The sequence below is a fragment of the Monodon monoceros genome, unplaced genomic scaffold, assembly GCF_005190385.1.
Source record: "Monodon monoceros isolate NGI ecotype Baffin Bay Population unplaced genomic scaffold, NGI_Narwhal_1 Super_Scaffold_7, whole genome shotgun sequence".
Lineage (NCBI taxonomy): Eukaryota > Metazoa > Chordata > Mammalia > Artiodactyla > Monodontidae > Monodon > Monodon monoceros.
In genome coordinates this window covers 4272884-4296980 of record NW_021703784.1, presented here as the reverse complement: position 1 = coordinate 4296980, position 24097 = coordinate 4272884, and the positions used below count along the sequence as shown (strand labels likewise).

The window sequence follows — 24097 nt, the reverse complement described above, 5'->3', positions numbered from 1 at the left end:
AAGATCAATCACAGCAGAGATGGACCCAAAAAAAGAAATCAGTGGTAGGAGAGAGATCAACACAGCCCTTATTCCTCCTAGCTCCTACTATTGAGCTCTAACTGTTACTGTTTCTCCCAGATCTTCAATGATAAGGGTCTCAAACTTTTCAGCTCATACCCAAGGCTGTTGTCCTCACCAAGATTTTTTACGTGTTTGACCTTTGGCAGTCAGGCTAAACTGCTTCTGGTAGCACTAACCTCAGGGTTTTGAAATCAGCTACTCATATATCTATCTCCACGAGATAATCGTCTCTGTGAGCCCATGACTATCTCGTTAGGAGGAGCAGCACAGTGGGCTGGTTTACAGTGTAAACTCTGGAGCCAGACTGCCTGGGTTCCAGGCCTCCGTTTAGTAGCTATGTTCCTTGGACGAGTTGCACTGCGTCTAAATTGTCTTATCTGTAAAATGCAAGTAACGATTGTACTTTCCTAGGAGGTTGTTGTGAACACTGGATGTGATACAGATGCAGTTTAGAATCATTCCTGGCACATGGTAAGAGCGTGATGAAGGTTAGCTAACATTATGATCGTGTTGTGTTACTTATACGAATGTCAGTATTAATCTTTCGTACATGCAGGGTCTAGCACAGTGATATTCAGTAAATATTGGTGGAAGAGGTGAATCATGACCTCATACCCTCAATCCACCTACTCTATTAAACCACCTGCCTACACTTCCTCCAGCAATATTCCTGAAGTCTTGGAAAAATGTCATTTCAGGGTGGCCCTGAATCAGACGCCGCCTTGAATTGTGCCATGAAACTCACTGAAGTACAGGTTCTGCAGAGCGTAGAAAATGGCCAATGATCCTTTAAGCCATAAAATGGATGATAAAGCTGATGAAATTCCTCCCCGTGGCTGCAGGTTCCCCACCCGCACCCAGGAGGGCCACCCTCACTTACAGTAGCCGCGGAAGGAATTCCAGGCATTGGGGAGGTACGTGTGCTGGACCGTGGTGCTCTGGGGCTGCTGCTGGAGGGCCTGGCCCTGCGAGGAGCTGCCTGCAACCTGGGAGGGGCTGAGCCCCTGCTGAGACTGCTGCGGGGAGGGGCTCAGCGGCTGCCCTGCCACCTCGAGAGAAAAGAGACCAGGATGCGTTAAAGTGTCAACTAAGCACTGAAGAAAGTACATCGTGATCATGAGGACTGTAACACTGAAGGGAGCACTGCTAAACTAGTAATATTTTTAAAAAGAACAGAATTAATGACAAGCAATCATAACTAGGAAATCCTAGTTTCCAAAGGATTATCTACAAGTGTATCCAAAAACTTAATTTCCGTATGCTTGTTATAAAAGTAAATGAATGAAAGTATAATTATCTTCATTACATTAAAAAAAAACCTGAGAAGCCCAATAACTTGCCGGTGTCACAAAGCTAACCTGTAACACAAACTGAAGTAGAATCCGGAAGTCAGAATCCCCACTGATGTGCACTGGATACTCCCCCAGTTAGTGGAGATAAACACGGGGATACATCCCACCTACAGGATAAAGCCCCCGCCCCACTATCTATCTGCCATTCAGGCCCTCCACGCTCCAGCTCCGGTGCTGTTTCCAAACACCATCTCCTGTCACTAACCTACACAGTCTTTACAAATACACCACAATTTCCCACCTCTGTGTCTTTACTCACAGTGAGAGTATGGTCAGATCATAATGCCTCCCCAGCTACCATATCAAAATCATACCCCTCCTTCAAGAACTAATTCAAACACCACTTCCACAAAATTTTCCTTGATTCCCTGCTAAACACCGTCTTTCCCTCACCTGTACTCCGCTAACCTAATGACACATCCACGTGGTCCTCAGACCCAGGCAAGAGGGACCCCTGCAGGGATCTTGGCTGGCCCTTCTCCAGCTGTGCCCTTCTCACGTGAGGCCTCATAGACCTTGGAAATGGCCCTGCACCCACTTCTGGGACCCACACAAGTCTCTTCCCTAGGCTTGGCCTACTGCAGGGGTCCTGTCTCCTGGATGTGGCCCCTCTCACGGTATTCGGGCACCTGGGACGAAAGGGGTGGCCATGAATCACCATTTGCAGGGGTGTGGATGGAGCTGAGACACATGGGATGGGGTGTCCACGTGGTACACAGGCCCTGTGAGTGCAGGAAGGAGCCTGAGTGAGGAGAAAGGGGAAGCAGGCTTGGGGACGGCTGTCCCTGGGCCACCTCATCCTGACAAGGAACTGAGTCTGTCCTGGCCCTCCAGCCTTGGGTTCCTTTGAGAAACTTAGAAGTGTGAAGCTAGTGGGCGTGGGAAACTCACGGCCCCTTGTGGATAGAGGCTGCCTGTCCTGGGCTGGGAGAAGTCACCAGAAACCTTACTGGGGGGGTGGAGAGGAGGGGCAATCAGATGTCAGGCCTCCCCCCACCCCCCAATAAATAGGAAGGCAGAGAAAGTGCATGTTTATCCTATGGATTCCACAGCAATTGGAGCCAGCAAAAGAGAGAGAGACATCCTTTCTCCTCCATTCCTCCCACCCATACCGGGCCGCTGCCAGTGCCAACCATATGTTTGGCAGAAAAATGCATTTAATTTTGAATTGGCACTATCCATGTTATTTAGTAGCCATTGTTACTTTATGTATATTTTTCAATTTTATCATTATGAAAGTACCTATGTCAAGCAGGGAAGACAGAACATGTTTATTTAATGATTTGTGAACTTGATTGAAACTTTTAACCACTCAGGATGATGGTATGCAGGCCTTCATTTGTGCTCTGGAACCTGGGAATGTCAGGGGTGGGTCTACAGGCATCCTTTATGGCTCAGATACCTTCATTTCATGCCCTATTTACTTATATATAGGTGTTATATCCCTACTAGACGCTAAGCTCCTTGAGGGCAAGACCTAGAAAAGTTTCCTGCAAAGAGTAAGAATTTAATAAACATTTTTGAATGGATGTAACTCTGTGATCTCAATGATAGTCTCTATCACACAAACACAGTAATACTCCACAAAGTCACTGTTCCAAAATTATACAAACAGCCTAGCAATTGCCGACTGTCATATAGCCATTTAGAACAGGAAGCAAAGGCCAATGTTGTCTCTAGGAGATCAGAGCCCAGGGCTCCATCTGGACAGGGGAAGCTAAGCACTTAATGGAAGTGCATCCCTAATACCAACAGAAAAATTGGAGGCAGAGGTGAGACTGTTTAAAGGCCCGCAAAATGATGATATCATTTCCATAGTCAAGGAGACCAGGTGTGAAGATTGCATGTCTTCGCTCTTAGTACATCTTCAGGGTCCCTGAGGCCACATGAACCTGAGACTAGTCCCTGGAGTAGTCAGTGGGAGCAGCGTACCTGGGAGGTGGGCGCGGCCGGGGCGGGGGGCTCCGTGACCTGGATGTGTTGCACCTGGATGGCATGCTGTGTGTAGGTCTGAGGGTCGTGGAGCTGGGCGACGTCCACCGTGGACTGCTGGGACTGGTGAGGGGAAGTGGCCTGCGGGAGGAGAAACCCAGACCCACGCTGATTAAGGTTAAAGGAAAGCCTTCCAGAGAAAAGGTGTAGCTAAAACAACATCCCAGCAGCAGAACAGGCAGGGCTTCAGAGCCGGGGCTCACTCCCGGAGGGCCCACACCGGGGCCAAGCTGCCAAGCATCAGGGAAAAAAATAGTTTTAAAAATTATGCTTATTAACCATAAGACAGTAACGCGATTTCATTCTGGAAGAGGAGGAGATGAGGGAATATAGCTCCTAATAAGAAGCTGACTGAGAAGCTCTCAGGAATCAAAAATCTTTTTTCCCTTAAGTTTCAATTAATTTTAATGGCCTACCCTTTATCAGTTAAAAGAGATCAAAGGAGAAAATTCGCTTTCAGCTTGTCACACTTAACCACTAGAACAGTGGTTCCTAACCTTTTATGTATCACAGACAACAGACCCTTTTTCTAAAATAATGTACATATATATCATAATTTACAGACAACTTCAGGGATTCATAGATTCCTCCAAAGCCTAAAATTAAGAACGCTCCTATTAAAAAAAAAAAAAAAAAAAAGGATAAAGAATAGTCAATGACAGTGGCAACTTCCTCCTTCTGCTTTCATATTAGTTTTAAATTTTCAGAGTCCAATTTATTTCAAAGCAAAACGTTTGTTTATGTGTGCCTTGAGTACATTTCCTTAGTATAATTAAATGAAACAATAGTTCTGGGAGGACTTTTTTCTTTTAGCTCCTGAATCAGTAAGAATGAGGTATTAATTACCTTGTAGAAGGAACAGTTATAACTTGCTACTAATAAGGTACTAAGCGATATTCAAAATTCACAATTATTCCTTACAACCTCCAACTGACAGACGTCATTTGATGCCTGGGTAGGGGCTGATCAAACAGGCTCCTCACCAAGTAGTCCACCTGGGTGCCCAGGGTAAGGGTTCAGAAGAGGCTCAGTGCTGGCCTGCAGTAGGGCAGGATAGTGGTACACACTGGAGCCGAAAATCTCTGGACACTGTTGACAGAAATCTCTTACACTGCTGAGTCCAGAGCCCTCGACAGCCAGGGCTTTACAAATGCCTTAGACCCCAAGCTGACATGCATAGTATGTAGGGCCCAGCCCCAGCTCTGAGAATCAGGTGTTTTAGCTGACCCCAGCTGCTGTGCTGGCTGGTGGCAATATGGCATTCACGCAGGTAAAGAGAAATAAACGCAGGACAGTACCGGGGCCACCTGCACCACTTGAAGCTGTATGTGCTGAGGCTGCTGGAGACCAGATGTAGACTGCGACACAGGAATGTACTGGATTCTCTGGTAGTCCCCTTGCGGCGTTCGGTAATCCGTCGTCAAGGTCTGGGACAGTTCTGTCATAGCCTGGGTTAGCAAGTCTGTTGTCTGCAAAAATCACAAAAAAGCACATCAGTTGATAACACTGCTGCTTGTGGCTATTTCAGTGCTCTGAAATCCTACAAAAAGTTGGTTTGTCTAACTGGTGGGATCATGGGACCGCAAATAAGCCCTGAGCTCGGATAGAAAAATACCCAGAGTTAAGAAGGTGTTGGAAGATTACCTATATACCTCTAGCTGTCTGTCTGTCAGGCCCAGGGAGTTACCCCGGAGGTTCTGACAATCTTTTTTTTTTTTTTTTTGCTGTACGCGGGCCTCTCACTGTTGTGGCCTCTCCCGTTGTGGAGCACAGGCTCCGGACGCGCAGGCTCAGCGGCCGTGGCTCACGGGCCCAGCCGCTCCTCGGCATGTGGGATCCTCCCGGACCGGGGCATGAACCCGTGTCCACTGCATCGGCAGACGGACTCTCAACCACTGCGCCACCAGGGAGGCCCAGTTCTGACAATCTTGAAGTGAACAAGCAGCACTGAGAATTTCCTGCTACTCCTTTTACAGAGAGCTTTGGAAAGCACCGACTGGGAGACCCAATCGTTAAGCATCATGCCTGGTATAGAACCCTGAAGGGCGGTGGGCTACATCTGCAGCCAATTAAATACCAAGACAGACATGGCCTTGGCACTGAAGCTGTGATGGGCAGCAGAGGACAGGAGTCGCTCTTACCGGTCACACACTTACCACCACAGTCTCTCCGGTAGCACTGTCTGTAGTTAAAACAGCTGGAGCCGCACTGATCACGGCTGTTGTCAGAGGTGTGTGTATGGTGTTGGGTAGCTGGGCGTACTCTGGATGCTTCTTTCGAATGTGCTGTACCATCTTGGTCTGAAAAGTTATGGCGAAAACCAAGAAGAATTACTAGAATAGGTTATTTTCGATCTTTCTCAAATGCAAGCCCTCCAATGGTTCCTATAGTCCTTCATGTTATGTTTAAAAGAAAAAAAAGAGTAACACTGGCTCTGCCTGCCCTCCCTGAAGCGGGACAATGGTATGAAAGGGAAAAAAGAAGACGCTGGAAAGAAAGTAAAGACTTGTGTGACCCCCCCCCACGCTATCAGGCAAGGTCAGAATACCTCACAGCATCCCCTGATCCCACCAATACCTGCAGCAATCAATGACTGCATTCCCCCGCAGCAACAATGACCCCCTTTTCAAGAACCATCATTTAACTTCTTATGTAGCGCTGCTGCAAGCCTGAGCTCATAAACCACGAGCAGGGAATATTCAAATCGGAGCCCCACCTCGGGCCAAGGGCAAAGGAAACCATTCAAGTGCTCGGATGGTACTAATTCCCGGGAAAGTCCACCGTATTCCCTTCCCATTCTGTGCTATGCTCCCTGTTCTCAGGAAGCAGCTCCTTTAGCACCCCCATCAATTCAGAAGATGCCATCACGGCATCTGGATAAGTACCATCTTCTCTTAAGCAATGTTCCCTTAAACCATGACCCTGGTTTCGACGTGGTCCAAAGCCTTCCCCGTACCTTGCTGCTGTACTGTTTGGAGCAGTGAGGGCAGCACACAGGCGGGGTAGCTATAGTGCCCGTGAGCTGGGTGTGGGTGCTCAGCATGGGGTCTGGTTCTCCAGGGCCAGCGGGACGAAGTTTCCGAATGCTTGGTGGGAGCTCAGCCCCAGGATGGTTCTTCAGAATGTGGGCTTTTCGCTTGCTGGCACTTTTATAAACCTGCAAATTCAAAAGCTTTGCCATGGAAGCAGTGTATACTTCCACTTCCTGGCTTAAGGCAATCACACAATTTCATTACAAGGAAATGAGAGAAAGTATTCACGTAGTCCAAACTAAAATATATTAACAGATATGCTGAAGGATAATGGGGATATAACATAAATCAGAATAACGTAAGAACATAACATAGATATGTGAGGCATCTGCCTTGAATTTTTATACATCTAAGATAGGAATAGTAAAAACACCTTTACCTTTACCCTGAAGCTTAAGAGGTGAATATACAGTCATAGAAACAATTTCTTTTAAGGCCAGATCACCCTTTAGTCTTTCTGTGAAAGCTCTCATGTGATGTACATAGTTGACTACTAGATGCCAAAGAATCTTCCAAAATGGCAAGTCTAATAGCAACTAGAACCTGTAGTGGTGAATCTGTGCTTAAAAAATGTTTCTTACTTTTAAGTTGACACTACTTATGCACAGCTTATAACTGATACAGCTGACATCGTATAAGGAAACAATATTACAATGAAACAATAAATGTATATTCTAGTCCTGTGTTTTTTGTAACTATGCAAAAATCAAGAATGGAATAGTACAAACAGAGTATTCCACCACAAGACTTTTTCACATCCTACTCAATCTCCCAGAAATCCAAAATCTACTCTGTATTTTACAAGTAGGATGACAAACACCCTCATTTTAGAGCTTAGGAATTTAAAATGAATTCGTATACTAAGCTCTTGGTAATAAGCCTCTTCTTTAACGGCAAAAATCACAGAGAGAAGGAACAAGAAAAACAGAGCTGACTAATTCTTAAGAAAAAAATTTTGGCTTAAAATGAGGCTGTACTCCTAGCCCTTTCTTGTCTGAATGGGAGACTACTGAGAGACAGGGAACCATCTGTTAAGAGAAACTGCAAGATCCTAGTATATATATATATACATGCAGACAAACTGGCCCTGAGCGGGGCTCCCACAGAGGTATCCTCCTATGGACAGTTTCCTTTTACCTTATCACAATACTGACAAAAGTAGTCACGGTTGGGCTTTATGATGGGTAGAGTTAACTCTGGCACCTCTTCTATCTTCATGTCTGGGTGCCTCTTTGATAAGTGATTTACCTAAAAGGAAAAAAAAAAGCAAATGAGAAGAAGAGACCCCGTGACCAGCAGACGCTGAACAAATACCTCCGATACTGAGTGCAAGCAGCTGAAACTCTCTGAAGCGACACCCCAAAACATGAGGCCTTTGGCCACAACCGGCACTGCCAGGACCCTCTGACACCGACGCATTAACAGGAGTTAACAGTAATTCAGCAAATCACTGAAGGTGAATTGGGTTGCTGTGGATTCCACCGATAGCCTTTGACTGAAAGAGCTGCTGGTGGAAAAGTGGAAAATCACACTAGCAGGAATTTCTTTCGAGAATTCTCCTGATGCAAGCCTCTCCTTCATTATTCAGTGCCCTGGCCTTACCGAGGACGTTGAATGAGATACAGATATATTCTGCAAACACTGTCATCAGGGCCCAATGAGTTGAGAGCGGAGACCCGGCTCTCCTGGTGCTTCAGCTAACCCGGTTCGCATACCCTGCCTTGGTGGAAAGTTCCCTTCTATTGCTGTGTCATATCTGGAACAACTGGTGTGGGGGGGGCTGCAAGGCAACGACCCCGCCAGAGAGTACGTTCGGGAACACAGGAGAGAACAGGAAGAGGAAGCACAGAGCAGAGCCGGAGAGGGGCAAAGCAAAGCAAAACAAGCAATGAAAAGTGATCAACAGACCTCTTCCGAGAAACACCGGAAATGAACCATGGCAAAGGCAGCAAGGGGTGACCAGGGGGGAGAGGAGCCCCAGGCTGGGAACTGTTCGCCTCCACTTTGTCCCCGGCCAGGGACGAAACCCAGTGACAGGTTTAGTGCCGGATACTGTGCCAGAGCCATCGCCTGGGCAGGGGCGGGCGGTCCGGAGCCTGGCACTGACCAGCATGCCTCGTCTCCGGAAGCCCATCATGCACAGGCGGCACTTGAACGTGAAGCTGTCGTAGTCGGTGGACGTGATGCGCGGCTTGAACGTCTTGGAGCGGCTGATGCGGTCAGCTTTCTTGGCCTCCCTCTCAGGGTTGTGCATCCTCTGCATGTGTTCCCGTAGTTTGTCTTTTCGCTGTTTAGAGAGGATTTTTGAGAAGGCAGAGGGGTGGGGAGTGGGAGTAGAAGATTTTTAATTGAAGGGGTAAAAAAAAAAAAAAAATCAATACAAGTTAGCAGTAACACAACCCACCAGGCTACATCCGAGGACACGGCAACCCTGGCTGGGAATTACTCTGTTCGCTAGCAAGTAAGTGCATTCCAATGAGCCTTGCTTGAAAATGACCATCCAGTTTGAAAGCTACACAATGATTTTTGAGAAGAAAGGTTTTACATTTATGTAGAAGTGATCAAAGGGCACGTGGAATAAGTTTGGTATTAAGAACTACAAGACAGGGACTTCCCTAGCAGTCCAGCGGTTAAGATTCCACACTTCCACTGCAGGGGGTGCGGGTTCCATCCCTGGTCGGGGGGACTGAGATCCCACATGCCTTGCAGCGCAGCCAAAAAGTTAAAAAAAAAAAAAAAAAGAACTACAAGACAAACTGATAATGGATGGTAGGTAATACTGGATTTACAAAGCCATGTGTGTTCTCAATTACCACATGTTTTAACACACATAATGACATTCCTCTAAATCCCAAATGAATTTAAGTAAGTATCTCTCATCATATAAATTTAGCAGTTCAAGTAAGCAGTTACACTGCCTGCTATGGATGGGGCACACGGTCTAGGTCACAGCTCTTAGTCTGATAATCTAATCTTCTAGTGATACATGTTGATGTGAGTCCACAGACAGAAAATGAAGCAGAGCCCATCCTGAATAAAAACAAATTCCAAAAATGCCAGCTCGCTTATCCAGTGAGGCTCTGCTCCTGGACATACGATTACACTGCTATCGGTCTTAGAAAGATTTTGAACCTTTCTACCAGACCAGTTCTTTCCACATTTTGGTACGAGGATGTTTCTGTAACTACTTCATTTTTCAGCACATTTATTTAACAAACATTTCTTGAATGACCACCGTGTATCTGGAACCATGCTAAGTTCAGAGGTGCAACGCCAGGCATCCCCACCAACTCCACACTCTACACAAATGCCTCCTTTTAAAATTAGTTCTCCCCTCCTGAATCCATTTCGGATTCTTTTCCAGTTTCTATGACAGCATGACCTACTCATATTCTGCAGAGTGTCTCTCAGGGACATCTTTGCAGAATCATCTGGTTTCCCCACGAACCATATTTTATCATTTTCACATTCATTTGTTTAACTCTTATCTCTGAGTCTCCCGTGGGTTTGTCCATTGTTTTCTTCTAAATTCCAGGCCCATTTCTGATACTTATTATTTTTTATCTTAATCCTGTAAGTCATTAACATTCCCCAAAATAGTCTAAGCCCTCTCAACATCCCACAGATTTCCCACCTCTGTTGGATGACAGTCCTCATGCCCCAGGGCTCAATTATCAGGCTCCTACACTTAATAAGGGCTCAGTACAAAATTTGGTGGGTAAATGTATTGTCCTCTTAGGAGTTCCTCGATAGCAATTTAGTTCTATTCGTTATACGCTTGGATTCTTGTAAAAGATGCATTAGTACTCTGTTTGGGGATTTGAATTTTATTTTGGGAAATTAAGGTGAGTTTTCCCCTTAATTTTATCTTAACGACTAAGTCAAACATGAGGCCCAAAGTACATCTCAAGTTTGTTCTTTGAGCATAGATGATACACCCGTGAAATGAGCAGGCTCACCCTCAGCTTGTCAGTTTCAGCGGCCGGAGAACGCCCAGGCTGCTTGCTGGTTCCTACCTTAAACTGCTTCCCACACGTAGAACACAGGAAGTCCTTACGGTCTGAGTGCCGGAGCATATGCAGCCGCAGCTTGTCGGGGCGGCAGAAGGCCTTGTCGCACTCCGTACACTGGTAGATCTTTTCCGAGTGGAAGCTTCGCACGTGTTTTTTCACCTGGCAGCGAGGACACAGAAAGTCAGGGGAAATGACCAAAGGCAGCTCAGCGACGCTAGAGGGAGCCAAACGCCGTGCCGTGGATCTTCATCAACCTGGCCTGGGAGCCAATCAGGTGTGACTGATAACGGGCCTCAGTAACACTATCCCCATCGCAGAGGCCAGAAAGCCTTACCAACCTCGACCTCCCACAGAACTTGAAGAGGAAGAAGAAAATGTTCGCTTAGTCCAAGCCCTGATCACGTGGAGCCCATTTTTCTTTCCTTTTTTTTTAAGATTAAAAGCAAGAGTTCCCTTGGATTTAAATGAATCTTGGTAAAAAGTACCTATAAGAGGACAAAAAATAATTCCTTCTCACTTTTTCCTGCTTCCAACATGTATAGAAGCAACTTAGCCCCTTGTAGTAACTGGTCCTTTTACATCTTTCTATCAAATCAGGTTCTGAAGAATTAAAGACATGAATTAGATGGGAGAAAACACATTACCCATATATGAGAAAACACAACACCAGCATCATTTCCCCTTAATTGGGACTTATTCCCTATACTTTTAGATAACTTAAACAAAGGAATATGGCCTCTGAACTCTCTTTGCCATAAATACCCAGCAAAGAAGAGTTATGGATGGGAGCTAAGTAGTGAGTCATATCAAACCGCTCCTGCAAGACATTTTCCTTCATTATTTTTGGAGTCTCTTGTGCCATTAAATTCCACCTTAAAGCAACTTCTCTAATTGTTTGTGTAAAGTGAGAAAATTACCAAGACTCCCAACACTAACAGAACTATGATTAAATCCTAGTCTCCTTTTGCTTTGGTAATTTTAAAAAAAAAGAGAGAGAGACACAATATTTTTACTAGATATTTAGACTTACTTGTTCATTCACTAGCATGTAACAATATTAACACTTGAAGTCCAAATGAAATCATGAATATTCTGGAAATTATCCTCACCCCATTATGCTCCAGAATATAATACAGGGGAGGAGGTCAGTGCTTAATACAGAAGTATATTATAGCCAAAACATGGAAGCAACCTAAATGTCTATTGACAGAGGAATGGATAAAGGAGGTGTGGTACATATATACAATAGAATATTACTCAGCCATTAAAAAGAATGAAATAACACCATTTGCAGCAACATGGATGGATCTAGAGGTTGTCATACTGAATGAAGTAAGTCAGAGAAAGAGAAATCACTTATATGCAGAATCTTAAAAAAAAAAAAAAGATACAAATGAACTTATTTACAAAACAGAAACAGACTCACAGACTTAGAGAACGAACTTCTGGTTACCGGGGGGAAGGCGGCGGGTGGGAGGGATAGACTGGGAGTTTGGGATTGACATGTACACACTGCTATATTTAAAACGGATAACCTGAGCTTCCCTGGTGGCCCAGTGGTTAAGAATCCACCTGCCAATGCAGGGTACATGGGTTCGATCCCCAGTCCAGGAAGATCCCACATGCCACGGAGCAACTAAGCCCATGTGCCACAACTACTGAGCCTGCGCCCGAGAGCCACAACTACTGAGCCTGCGTGCCACAACTACTGAGCCCACGTGCCTAGAGCCAGTGCTCCACAACAAGAGAAGCCACCACAATGAGAAGCCCGCACACTGCAATGAAGAATAGCCCTAGCTTGCCGCAACTAGAGAAAGCCTGAGCGCAGCAACGAAGACCCAACGCAGCCATAAATAAATAAATAAAATGGATAACCAACAAGGACCTACTGTAGAGCACAGGGAACTCTGCTCAATATTATGTAACAACCTAAATGGGAAAAGAATTTGAAGAAGGATAGATACATGTATCTATATAACTGAGTCACTTTGCTGTACACCTGAAACTAACACAACACTGTTAACCAACTATACTCCAATATATAATAAAAAGTTAAAAAAAAAAACAGTATGTTATATACCAGCTTTCTCTTTGTTTCCTTCCAAAATGCATCACCTTAGTAGCACAAGACAGGAAACCAAAGTGATGGGGAGAAAATGTTTCCAGGCCAGGAAATGGGAGTATGTCTTCTACAAGCGCCATATATTTTATGAGTAGCGGGTATTGGCAAGGATTAAGAAAGACTTTTTAGAGATTATAACCAGATCTGGGTGTTTATTACTTGTAATACAACTTATATGTTTAAATGCCAATGTCTTATTTGGACAATTAAGGGTCATAGTAATCTTTTGCTTATCAAAAGTAGGTTGACTGAAGAAATATCATGCTCAACCAAGAAGATGCTGCAAAGAAGGAATGGAAATGCAGATGACAGCCTGTCTCAATCTTCCAAAACTCGAAGTTTCTTTTACCTAAAAGAGGAAGTGTTCAGGCATCGCGGTAGCAGACACTCACCTGGATAAAATCTGGGAACCGTTTCTTACAAGTTGGGCAGGTGAAGTAGCCATCACTGATATGAATGGCCACGTGATCTTTCAACAAATCAAGGCGGTCAAAGGATTCTGGGCAAAAAATGCAAGAGTAAGTCTTCTGGTCCGAGTGGAGCTTCATGTGGCTCTCCAAGGACGCACTGCTGATGAAGCCCTTGTTACAGAGGTCACAGGTCAATGGGCAGCTCCCCTCCCGCCCATGGAAGCGCAAGTGTTGGTCCAGTTTGTCCTTTTCACGGAAGGCCTTCCCACACTGCAAACATTTAAAAGGCCGGAAGGACTTCCGAATAAACAGATGCTGAAGAGCTGCATTCTGAAAGACACACACAAATGAGATTATTTAGTGAGTTAAGTGTGTAAGCAGCTCGCACATTTATAGGAAAAGAGGACAATCTCTGCAATCACAGACTTTCCACAGAAATTAAACTCTAGGACACACAGTTGAAAGATTTTTCTGGTAAAGACATTAAAAATGAAGCCATCCCCAACGAAGTTTGTCTTGAAAAGACAAACTTTTGTGTGCTGTTTTATGTCTATGTGTGTGTGTTTTCTTTCGAAAGGATCTAAGTAACGTTCAAAAAATAGAGGACTTACATTGGGTTGGCCAAAAAGTTCATTCAGGTTTTTCCATAAGATGTTACAGGAAGAACCCGAATAAACTTTTTGGCCAAGCCAATAGAGTAAAACAAACCCCAGAGTCAGGTAGAATAAAAATTGAAGACTTGGAAGAAATGACTTGGGTTGAGTCACCCATGCGTGATGAGGTTGGAGTGAGTCAGCCAAATGTTACTTGTTGAAGTCTTTGAGAAAAAGAACTTGAAGCTTGATTAAAATGCTTAGCAAAAATAAAGATAATAAAAAGAACTGAAGCGTAGTAAGTACCAAGGGCTGGGGGAAGGAGGCAGCGGATATGGGATTTCTTTCGCGGGTGATGAAAACGTCCTGGAATTAGTGGTGATGGTTGTGCAACTTTGGGACTATTCTAAAAACCACTACAAAAAAAGTGAATTTTATGGTAAGTGAATTATATCTCAATTTATGAAAAAGAATGAAAGAGAACGAAGATACAGATTTACATGAACGTGTTTGCAGCTGAGACAAGATATGTAAGCACACGTTCTAAATGGAATATGTGCCTTAATCACTTCCTACTCAGGAAATGCAGAGGACAGCTTCTCAGTGTAGCTGGTTAGTTCCACTGGTTAGAATGCCTTGCTAATTGGGTTAAGCTTATTGCTTTGTTCCCTGTCTAGACCAGTCAATTTCGCTCTTTTTTGCTTTTCAGTCACAGATTGCACTTCTAATGCTGATTGGCCATCTTGTAAATTCATCCAATTGTTACAGGGAATCCCAGTGAGGGAAGATGGTTACTTAGCGCAAATTCATCACCACCACTGAGAAAACAACTCATGTTCTACTGAGAGCAAACCAACAGAATCATCTTTCACACAGAGAATACAGAATCAATATTTTAGTTCTACTATAATGAAGACTCATTCATAAGTTCCTCAAAACACCAGGGGGAAAGTTCTAGATAGCTATGAGGTGGGGGGAAAAAAAATCCCTCAAAAAAATATATCTGTGAATGGGTGTGCTTATGTAACTATAAGAGACTAGTAATTAAAGAATTAATGGAGGTCTTAATGCGTTATTTGTGCAATGAAAAAAGTACAATGAACAATGCTTAAACCCCTAATTTCAAATTATTCACAAGCAGCAACTTCTGAAGTAACTTTAATGTGAAATAATCATTTAGGGAAAAAGCAAAATAATTATTGTTGACTTAGTGAAAATTCTGAACATAGTTCCTATATAGCAGAGAACATCTTTCTCAGGGCTTCTCTCATAGGGTTGGGAGAGATATTTGACCTACTCATTTATCTTGAGTAAATATCTCGCAATTCCATCATCTTCCCAGGTTGACTGGGGTTGCATCATATTTTATTCTCCTTTGTATCTAGGTCTCTTAAAAAAATAGCTGAGCTCAAGGGAAGTGTCAATAAAAGTTTGCAAATTAATGAAATGTATTTCATAAGAAAATCAAAAAGAATTACTTCAAGATCTTTTCTGTACCACCTGAAGAGATCATAAACAACAGACCTTTTTCAAATCAGCCACAGAGCTTTCTTTCACTTCATTATACGGTTTAGCGGTCACCTAATCTTTCTACCCTATCTGGACAGATACTTATTTTACATAAAAGCTCTCACGATTCTGGCTACTTTCCAAGCTTTACGGAAATATTGCAAAAAGAACAGATGCTATCCTGAGGTTCAGAGATTCAAGATTTAGAGTGCTCGGGGAATGCATCATTTCCTTTACCCAAGTTCAGTGAAGTTTCCAAGGGCAGACATAACGCACAACAACTGGTCTTGGTCCCACGGAGATTCCACTTCCCCTTGGGCACCAAATCTGGATGGTGGTTTTGTTTCAGTCCGTTATGCTAATAAGTCTCCTGTCATCTCTGTTTAGTGTGAGTGTCCTCAGACCCTTGATCTAAACCCAGCAGCCGCCGGGCTCCACTTTCTTAGCTCTATCAGCAAACCTTGTTCTTACTTTTTGATTTCCATGGAGCGCTGAACTAAGTACTCAAGAACTAGGCTGTTTCTCTGATCGAATGATCCTAATGTAACCCTCTCATTACAAGGTAGTGGAAGTGCTGAAACTGTCCGCCCCCCAACCCACTTGCAGGCCATTTCAACTCTATGGTATCTTCTGCAGTTCAGAGCTGCAACTGGTACACATTTTCTAGAAGCAATCAAGAGAAAGGGTGGAAGCAGCACAGATGGGTCTCAGAGTTGCCGTTGGCCAACCACTCTGTACTGGATGGAACATAAGCTCCTCGAAAGGTGACAAAATGGTATAGTTGCTAAAACCTGTGACAAGGGATTCGACTCACACTGAGATGAATTCTGAGTCAACAGAGTCTTTGCAGACAAAACCATAAAACGTTTCTAAAGTCTGATGTTAATAGCTAAAGGAACCTAAACTGACTAATTTTCATATTATTTTGATCCTAACATTAAAAGGAAATCAATCATGTTTGTTGGCTTTTTTTTTTTTTAAACAACTTTTCTCTGGCCTGTTTTCTGCCCAGTTTTCAAAACCTCTATTGGGCTAGCCTTGCCCGGTATGTGCTACTCTCCACTACCCTCCAGGTGGTACCCGTGCTCAGGTCCGGCCAGCAACCACACCAAACAATTCCTGGGTGTCGGCCTTTGATGCTATGGCTGCCATCCTCTGAAACCATCTCCCTTCTTCCTGTCTCTCTTTCCCAGTTTAACTCTCACTTCATCTATGAATTATTCCCCAACTCCAGCTTTCTTTGGCCTTTCACTCTTCCAACTTCTGATAGCAATTATAGGCTCTACCTTTACGTGTAGCACTTAACTGTGACCCACCTTACATTAGCATTGCCTCCCTAATTAGACTGGAAGATCCCAGAGGACAGGACACCAGTGAAATTTCTACTGTGCACCTAGGCAGTGCTGAACATACAGTCAGAACTCGGTGCCACTGCAGAAGTCATTCAGTTGTTTCAGGGCTGGAAGGGACCTTGGAGATCACTTAGTCCTACCCTTCATTTTGTGTATGAGCAAACTGCAGCCCACTCACTTACTATTTGAAAATAAATTATCATTATTCATTAACTAATTTGCATTGACTGTAGCAACCAAACTGTCGTTTCCACCAGGATTTAGTAAGTACAGGTTGCAAAGAACAGCAGGTCAGGCAAACACTTAAATAACATTCTGTTACGTGAGTGAAACACAGGAAACAAACGTACCTGCAGCTCCAACTGAGCAGGCAGCATTAGAGGAGAGAAAAATAGTTACATTACCAATGGGGTTGGAAGGCTTCCTTTCAGTTGGTCATTACCAATCTGGATAGAAAAGATGAAAAAATACATAGCCCCTGCTTTTTAGAATGTGTGAGAGGAAGAAAAAAAAAATCGCTCACCTAAGACTGACCTCCAAAAGCCACATACACATGGCTTTTGCTTTGACACAAGGAACCTTGTTCCAAAACCAGTAACCCAGTTCATTCCAGAACACAAGTACGATCACGGCTACACTAGGCTTACATAGCCACACCTCACGAAACATGTGGGCTTTAGTTTTTCCCTTCAAAAAATTCAATCTAGAAAGCATTTCTACGGACCTAGTGAAAAATCAGAATGGCCAATGCAGAAAAGATAGTAATTGCCCAAGAAAGAGTGAAACGCAGGTTGGGAATCATGTGGCATGACGGATGGAAGGTATGCAGAGCCTTTTGCCTTTCTGGTGTATATTTATGTAGGTTTACATATCCTTTTGAAATAATATACATGGAGCCATAAGTTTTATAAGTTTCCGTTTCAGGACCCTTATAAAGTCTATTTAGCCTGATTGCTCAGAGTTCTTCCACGCTGTCATACAGAACAAACATTTAAATGTATTTTTAAACGAAGGCACGGACTAGACTATTGTTCAAGGTCCCTTCTAGCCTATAGGCAAATAAGACCAAAAGAAACATAAGCTAAAATGATCGTCCACCTAGAAACTGTAAAGCCTGGGAAGTTATACAAAAAGTCTCTTTCATCCGCATAAAGGATTAAGAAAAGTCTTTAAACGTCCTGCTACCACAAACACGGGTTTAAGTCATTCTTTTCTGGATGTCAATTGTCCGCACAGACACTGATCTCACAAAATCACGTTGCTCTCCACATGCATCCCCTGCAGGTCCTAACGCACACTCAACGCTGTCAGTGAAATAGGGACAAAACACACCTGGCCAGGCAGCCATGGAGGCCCTGCAACCACATGGCCCGAAGTCAAGTCGTGGGTCACGCGGGTGAGACACTGCCCTACCCCCGAACCTGGAGCTTAGCTCCGAGCTGTCCCCGTGTGTGCGCTGCACCTGCCAGATCAACTTGAACTCAGGTCCCTGTGCACTGACGGGTCCTGGCATTTGCCAGTCTCCCCTTGGAAACCGTTGATAAACAAATTCAAAACCCCAAACTGACTTGAGAGCTATGATTAGGCACAGATTAGCCTGGCTTCAACGTAAGTAACTATTACAACTCAGTGTACTTATCTCTCCATTTCCAATCTGTGAGTTTAGGCATCCAGAGAGTTATTCTACTCTAACTACACTAGTCCGGATGCTGCCAAGCGCCAGGCTTCTGAGTCACTGCTAAATTGATGGAATCTAGGACCGGCCATGCCAGCCTGCCACGGGACCCAGAGACCCAGAGAAACAGTTCATGCTTTCTTCCAAAACAAGAGGCTTGAGCCTGTGATAGGCTAGATGCAAGCAAGCCTTGGAAGTGGTGGTGAACGGCAGGGCACCTACGCGGCTGGCCGCCTGGACAGAGGTCAGCGCCCGCGGGGCGGAGGACTGGGAGAGGGCGGGGCGGGCATCCCGCTTACCCGGATGCGCTTGGCCCTGCGCATGTCGTCGGCCGTCAGGGTGCTCTGGGTGGGCAGCACGCTCTCCTCGTGCTGGGGCTGCAGGTGCAGCTCGTGCGTTTCCGTCTCGTGCTCCAGAGAAGACTGGGCTTCCGGTGGCAGCTGAGGGACTGCGAGCGCGGGCTGCTCTGGTTGGTCCAGCCCATTCAGAGTTCCAGGTTCAGCCTCATCGAACTGCTCCTTGGTGGGAAAATGCAGCAAGTCCTGAAATTGCAATAACCAGCAATTATTTCCCTACCTAGATAGACATTAGTGCTAGGATTTAGAATTGCTGCTTTACTTTTTAAATGACTAGTGTCGTTATGCTCAGAAAAGAATATTTTCCTTCTGAGAAAATTAGTTAGGTAACCATCCACAGGATGTAAAAACCATGAGACATTCCAGATCATTTTGTGAGGAAAAGACTATGACAGGACTCTTCTGGAATATCATCATTTTAATTGTTTAAACTAATTAAACAGAGTCCCCCGGTAATGTCTCTGGACAATTTCAAACCTTTAGGGCAGCAGAGTTGGGTTTTCGTCGTAAGTAACGTTTGAAACAACGTTCTTTTCAGCCTTTTCTCTAGTCAGACTTTAATTAACAGGCAGCACAGCCCTGACAGGCAGGCCCATCACCCTCTGAGAGGCGTTTGTATTTGAATCCAGTAATGGTTCTCATAAGTTCTCTAACCAAGCATCCAAGAAGAGCTCTTGCTTTCCCATCCCCCATACCTGTGTCCCATCATCACACTTTTCCCCATTTTCACTGGTTATTTCCAAGCGGATAAATTTGGGAGGGCGTCCCGGCCGCCGACCTGGGCCAAACCGCCTCTTGCCTCGCCCCCTTCCTCTGCCTCTTGTTCTAGGGACAAGACATTGGGTTATAGATAGTCATGGTTACACAATACTGCACAACAAATATTTCCCTGAATGATCCCGACTCACCCCAAATCTTGATTTCCTCTCACTTGATTTCTTTTCCTGATTCTTTTTTTCTAATGGAAACAATCACTTTGCTCATACACGCTTTCCAAATTTCTCATCTTTGCCATCTACATAGCTCAGAGACGTCTTAAATTATTCAGAATAAAAGGAGGTTTAAAAAGTCAAAGCACCGACACCATTTTGCTACCAAAAATTCTGGAAGCTCGCACACATCTCTGCCATTCTGTGAGCAACGCAGACAGGACAGAACACGCCTAGTGTGTGTCCTGGATACAAGATTCCAGTCTTCCCCTTGCTCACCTCATGTTCCTTCCATGGAATGTGGCTATAGAGTCAAAGGAACGCCCTTGTTTTACTATAATCTTCTGGAAGGTCAGAACAAATTTCTAATTCACCGGTTCCATAGCACATCCAGTAAACACCACATTAAAAGATTCTTTATTATGGGAAATTCCGAACCTCGGCAAATGTGGAGAACACAAGGAGGCCAGTGTACCCGCCACCTCATTTCAATACTTATCAACTCATGGCCAGTTTTATCCCATCTATAGCCTCACCACTTCTCACACACACATACCCATTAGGCTATTTTGAAATAAATCCCAGACATCATTTCATCTGTAAATATTTCAGTATGTACCTCTAAAACATAAGGACATATATATGTATATATAATACACATACCTCCACAACAACTTTATCGCACCTAAAAAATAAGTGATAGTTGCTCAACATTTATTGAATCTAGCCAAAGTTCAAATTTGCCTAATTGTCTCCAATTTCTTTTAACAGCTGGCTAACAAACATTTTTATCTACAATGTGTCATGCATGGAGCTTGACACTAAAGACGGTAAGTTATATGCAACAGTTTTTACCCTCACATGTCCAGTAGAGGCAGCAGACATGTAAACCAAACCTCACAATAGAATATAAAAAGTGCTATAACAGAGCCATGGTCGGAGTTTTCGGGATACACAGGAGGGAGCGACGGAACTCCTGCTGTGTCCTCCACGCACCCCAGACGTTTGCTCCCGTGGTCACACCCTCAGCCTTGTCCTTGGGAGGTGCGGAATCCCCACCTTCCTGATGCCATGCCTCCCCCACTCCTACACCGTGTCCTAACTTTCCAGCTCACGCCCTTAGGCACCTGGACTCAACTATCCTTCCGCCTCACCACCAGCTCCAGTCCAGTCCTGTGCCCTGTCTGCAGTCCTGCGTCCTCTTCATGTTTTCTCTCCGTCCTTCCACTCATAAGCTCCAAGGTCCTTCACTGGAGTCACTCCCTTGTACATGCTCTTCCCTCCCCACTGCTGCTTCATCACTCTTGCTGCGTTGCACGCGCTTGGTGAACTGACTTCCTGCCGGCTCTGCACCGGCACCCTCGCAGTGAAAGACGCTTGGTAACGACACAGCCGTGACTCACATGAGCCCTCACTCACGTTGCAGGCAATCACACCGGACTTCACCGGAATATTTACTCTCCCACTTCCCTAAATGCCATTTCACACCATCTCCTCTCTTTTCAAATCACATAAAAGCTGGCAACCCTACATCTGTCCCACTGGGACCACTCTGCCCGGAACCACTCTCATTTTTCATCTGAACTGTTGAAATAGCTTCTAACTAGACTCCCTGTCTTCACTCTTACTGCAATACAAGCTAAGGTGATGGTTTTATTTTTATCCACAGTTATGTTTAGAAATGTAACTGACATCACAATATCCCTTGATCAGCAGACTCTAAAGACTTCTTATCACACATAGAATTAAATTCAAATTTCCTGCCACTACCCATCAGGCCTATGTGATCCAGCTGCTGCTTACCCCATCCTGTGGAATTCTCCTTCACCTACCTTTTTTATATAGTGGGAATTAAACATAGGACTTAGTCTGATGAAGGAATCCTACTACTGAAAAGAGTTTGAAAATCAGAAGAATTCCTATTTCAGAATCTCTAGTTAGGGGAGATTTTACTAAGGTGAAAAGATGTCCTATTGCTGGGTATTGGTTATGCTGGAAAAGACACAAGTAGTAATGAGGACCAGGGGAAAAAAGGAAATGACGGATAAGAAATGTCCTTCAGCAGCCTACCTGGTTACCTGTCTACACACAAGCGCGCGTGTGTGCGCGCACACACACACAGACCCATAAATTCACAGATGATATAGAAACGACCCTGGAACTTTAAAAACGAAGCTTTTGAAATCTTCCCCCTTATTATTATACCTGCTAAACACATCCAGTTTCTCATCATGCGAATTGAGATGCTGCTGCAGCTGCTCTGAGCTTATAAATCGGCGGTTACATTCGTAGCAGGGCCAATTCTTCTCTTGCTCTCGAAGAACTGCAGTCGTGGGAGAGAAACCATGGAGGCTGGTGATCAACAGGCACCAATAAAACTCAGATGCCCAGTACCCACACCATTCCCATCTCAGCGTAGCCCAGTGTTCATAAATACGCAATGTCTGCTGTTCTGTTATAAAATCAAAGGCTAAAGTTTGACAGAGAATAATTTTTAGGATCTTGTTTTCTGATATATTTGCATAAGACATCAAAGGAACAAACACCCTTGTGCTACCCTCTCCCACCCCGCAATACATACCACACACACACACACACACACACACACACACACACACGACCTTACCACACTGGAAAGACAAGGAGTGCTACAATGGAAATCTGTATGCAGATAACCCAGTGATTCAGATCCAAGTTTCATAATCAGATGGTATACTGTATCACAAATAACTTGAAAATCAATGCCCAATGTAATCACTTTAGCAAAATGTTCAGAAGTACCCATTAAAGCTGATTATGTGTATACCCTATGACCCAGCAATCCACTCCTAGATGTGCACGCAACAGAAATACGCACATATGTTCACTAAAAGACATGCAAGAATGTGCACAGTGGCACCCTCATGTTAGCCAGAAACTGGAAACGACCCTGCTGTATAATAAAGAATTTTGCTGGCATTTGTCCCCGGTCCCTGGGAAATAGCCTCTAAATCTTTGGAATCTCCAAGTAAGAAGCACGTCTTTGTTATTCCTGGTGATCTGTGACCATACCTGAGTTTATGCTAATGAGATGGCTCAGGCTGGGGCTGGCTGTGTCAGGAAGACCAACCGTCTGATTACAGGGTTGGGGCTTTGAGCCAGGTGGTATCAACCAGGCAGGGGAGCAGGGGCTGGAGAGCAAGTTCAATCACAGGCCAAGGAGCCAATCACTCACACCTATGTGATGATGCCTTGAGAAAAACTCTGGTCACAGAAGCTCAGGTGAGCCTCCTAGGCTGGTAATCATACATCAGTGCTCCAGGGTCGTGACACGGCCGAAGGACATGGGAGCTTCACATATGGGATCCTCCCAAACTTTGCCTTGAGTGTCTCTCCATTTGCCTGGTCCCCACGTGCATCCTTTATACTACAATGGTACTCATAAGTACAGCACTTTTCTGAGTCCCATGAATCGTGCTAGGGAATTATCAGACATAAGGGGGTTAGCAGGAACTCCCTAAATTGTAGCTAGCTGGTCAGAAGAGCAGGGGGCGTGGGACCCCCAGGGCTTGAGACTGCTGTCTGAAGTCGGGAGGGCCTTGTGGAGGACTCTGCCCTTGACCTGCAGAATGTGACCTCACTCCAGCTAGTCAGTGCCAGGATTGCATTGTGCAGCCCACATTTCTATGGTAGAAATAGATCAGTGAATTGCGGTACATTCACACAATGGAAACCCAAATGGCAATGAGAATAAACAGATTACAATAATACACAACAGTATGGAAGAATCTCACAAACAAAAGATTCCCAGACACCAGAAATGTACATATCACATAATTCCATTTATAAAAAGTTCGGTAACAAGCACGTGGTCATATCTGTGGTGTTGAAGTCGGGAGATTAGTTACACTTGGAAGTGAGGAGGAATTACAAGGCTCAGGGGAGTCCTGGGGCCATGGTCACGCTCTGTGTCTTGATCTGGCTGCGGGTTGCCCAGGTGTCCTCACGTTGTGAAAATTCATTGCGCCATTACTTAGGACTCGTGCACTTTTCTGTACGTAAATTCTGACTTTGAAAACAAAGTCAATGCCTACCTTGCCGTGTTCAGAGATGACTACATCTCGATAGGGATCATCCTCTGATCTAGGTCCTGATTTAGTATTTGGAGGTTTTCATTATATTAAATACTATTTTCCAGCACCCATGAAAGAAATGTAAATATGTCATTGTCATTTGACCCTAGAATTAGGCAGGGATGTGCAGCTCTAAAGAACCTAGTAGAATATCTTAAATACAGAGAGATAGAAAAATTAGACATTGCCTAAAGATGTAAGTAATATATACAATTTAGAATCAATATATAAAATACAAAAAAAATGAAAAAGTCCAAGCACCTTTCCTTTCTTCCTCGGAAATGTCATGAATCTTCCGGTTCACAAACTCGGCATAGGAAGCAGCATACCACACCTGCAAGAGCCAAGTGCATCATCAAGGACTAAGGGCATCACCGGATGTGCTTCACGTGCTTCAATCCCCCCTCCTGCTCACAGGAAACAATTCAGGATTTTCTACAGCCCACGGAAAACAAACAAACAAAAGAAGCCGAACTGTAAGGTGACCCCGTTAGCGCAGACGGTCAGTCAGGAAGTTCGCCTGCCAAGACACACTCCGTGTTTTCTTTTTCCTTTGTAAAAAACTGTGGGACTTCCCTGGCGATCCA

General features: G+C 44.5%; 1 protein-coding gene across 2 annotated transcripts in view; it reads right to left on the bottom strand.

Moving 5' to 3' along the window:
* PRDM10 (PR/SET domain 10) overlaps window positions 1–24097 on the bottom strand; it is an 86335-nt gene that overhangs the window by 8326 nt on the left and 53912 nt on the right. For both annotated transcript variants that reach the window (XM_029208999.1, XM_029208998.1), the window contains 13 exons: window positions 23772–23844; window positions 21604–21721; window positions 19165–19294; window positions 18413–18655; window positions 12967–13314; window positions 10456–10611; window positions 8547–8726; window positions 7577–7687; window positions 6364–6564; window positions 5564–5707; window positions 4706–4876; window positions 3348–3488; window positions 944–1112 (listed from right to left, as the gene is read on the bottom strand). In XM_029208999.1, the coding sequence (XP_029064832.1) occupies window positions 944–1112; window positions 3348–3488; window positions 4706–4876; window positions 5564–5707; window positions 6364–6564; window positions 7577–7687; window positions 8547–8726; window positions 10456–10611; window positions 12967–13314; window positions 18413–18655; window positions 19165–19294; window positions 21604–21721; window positions 23772–23844 (2185 nt within the window). The remainder of the gene's footprint in view (window positions 1–943; window positions 1113–3347; window positions 3489–4705; window positions 4877–5563; window positions 5708–6363; window positions 6565–7576; window positions 7688–8546; window positions 8727–10455; window positions 10612–12966; window positions 13315–18412; window positions 18656–19164; window positions 19295–21603; window positions 21722–23771; window positions 23845–24097) is intronic.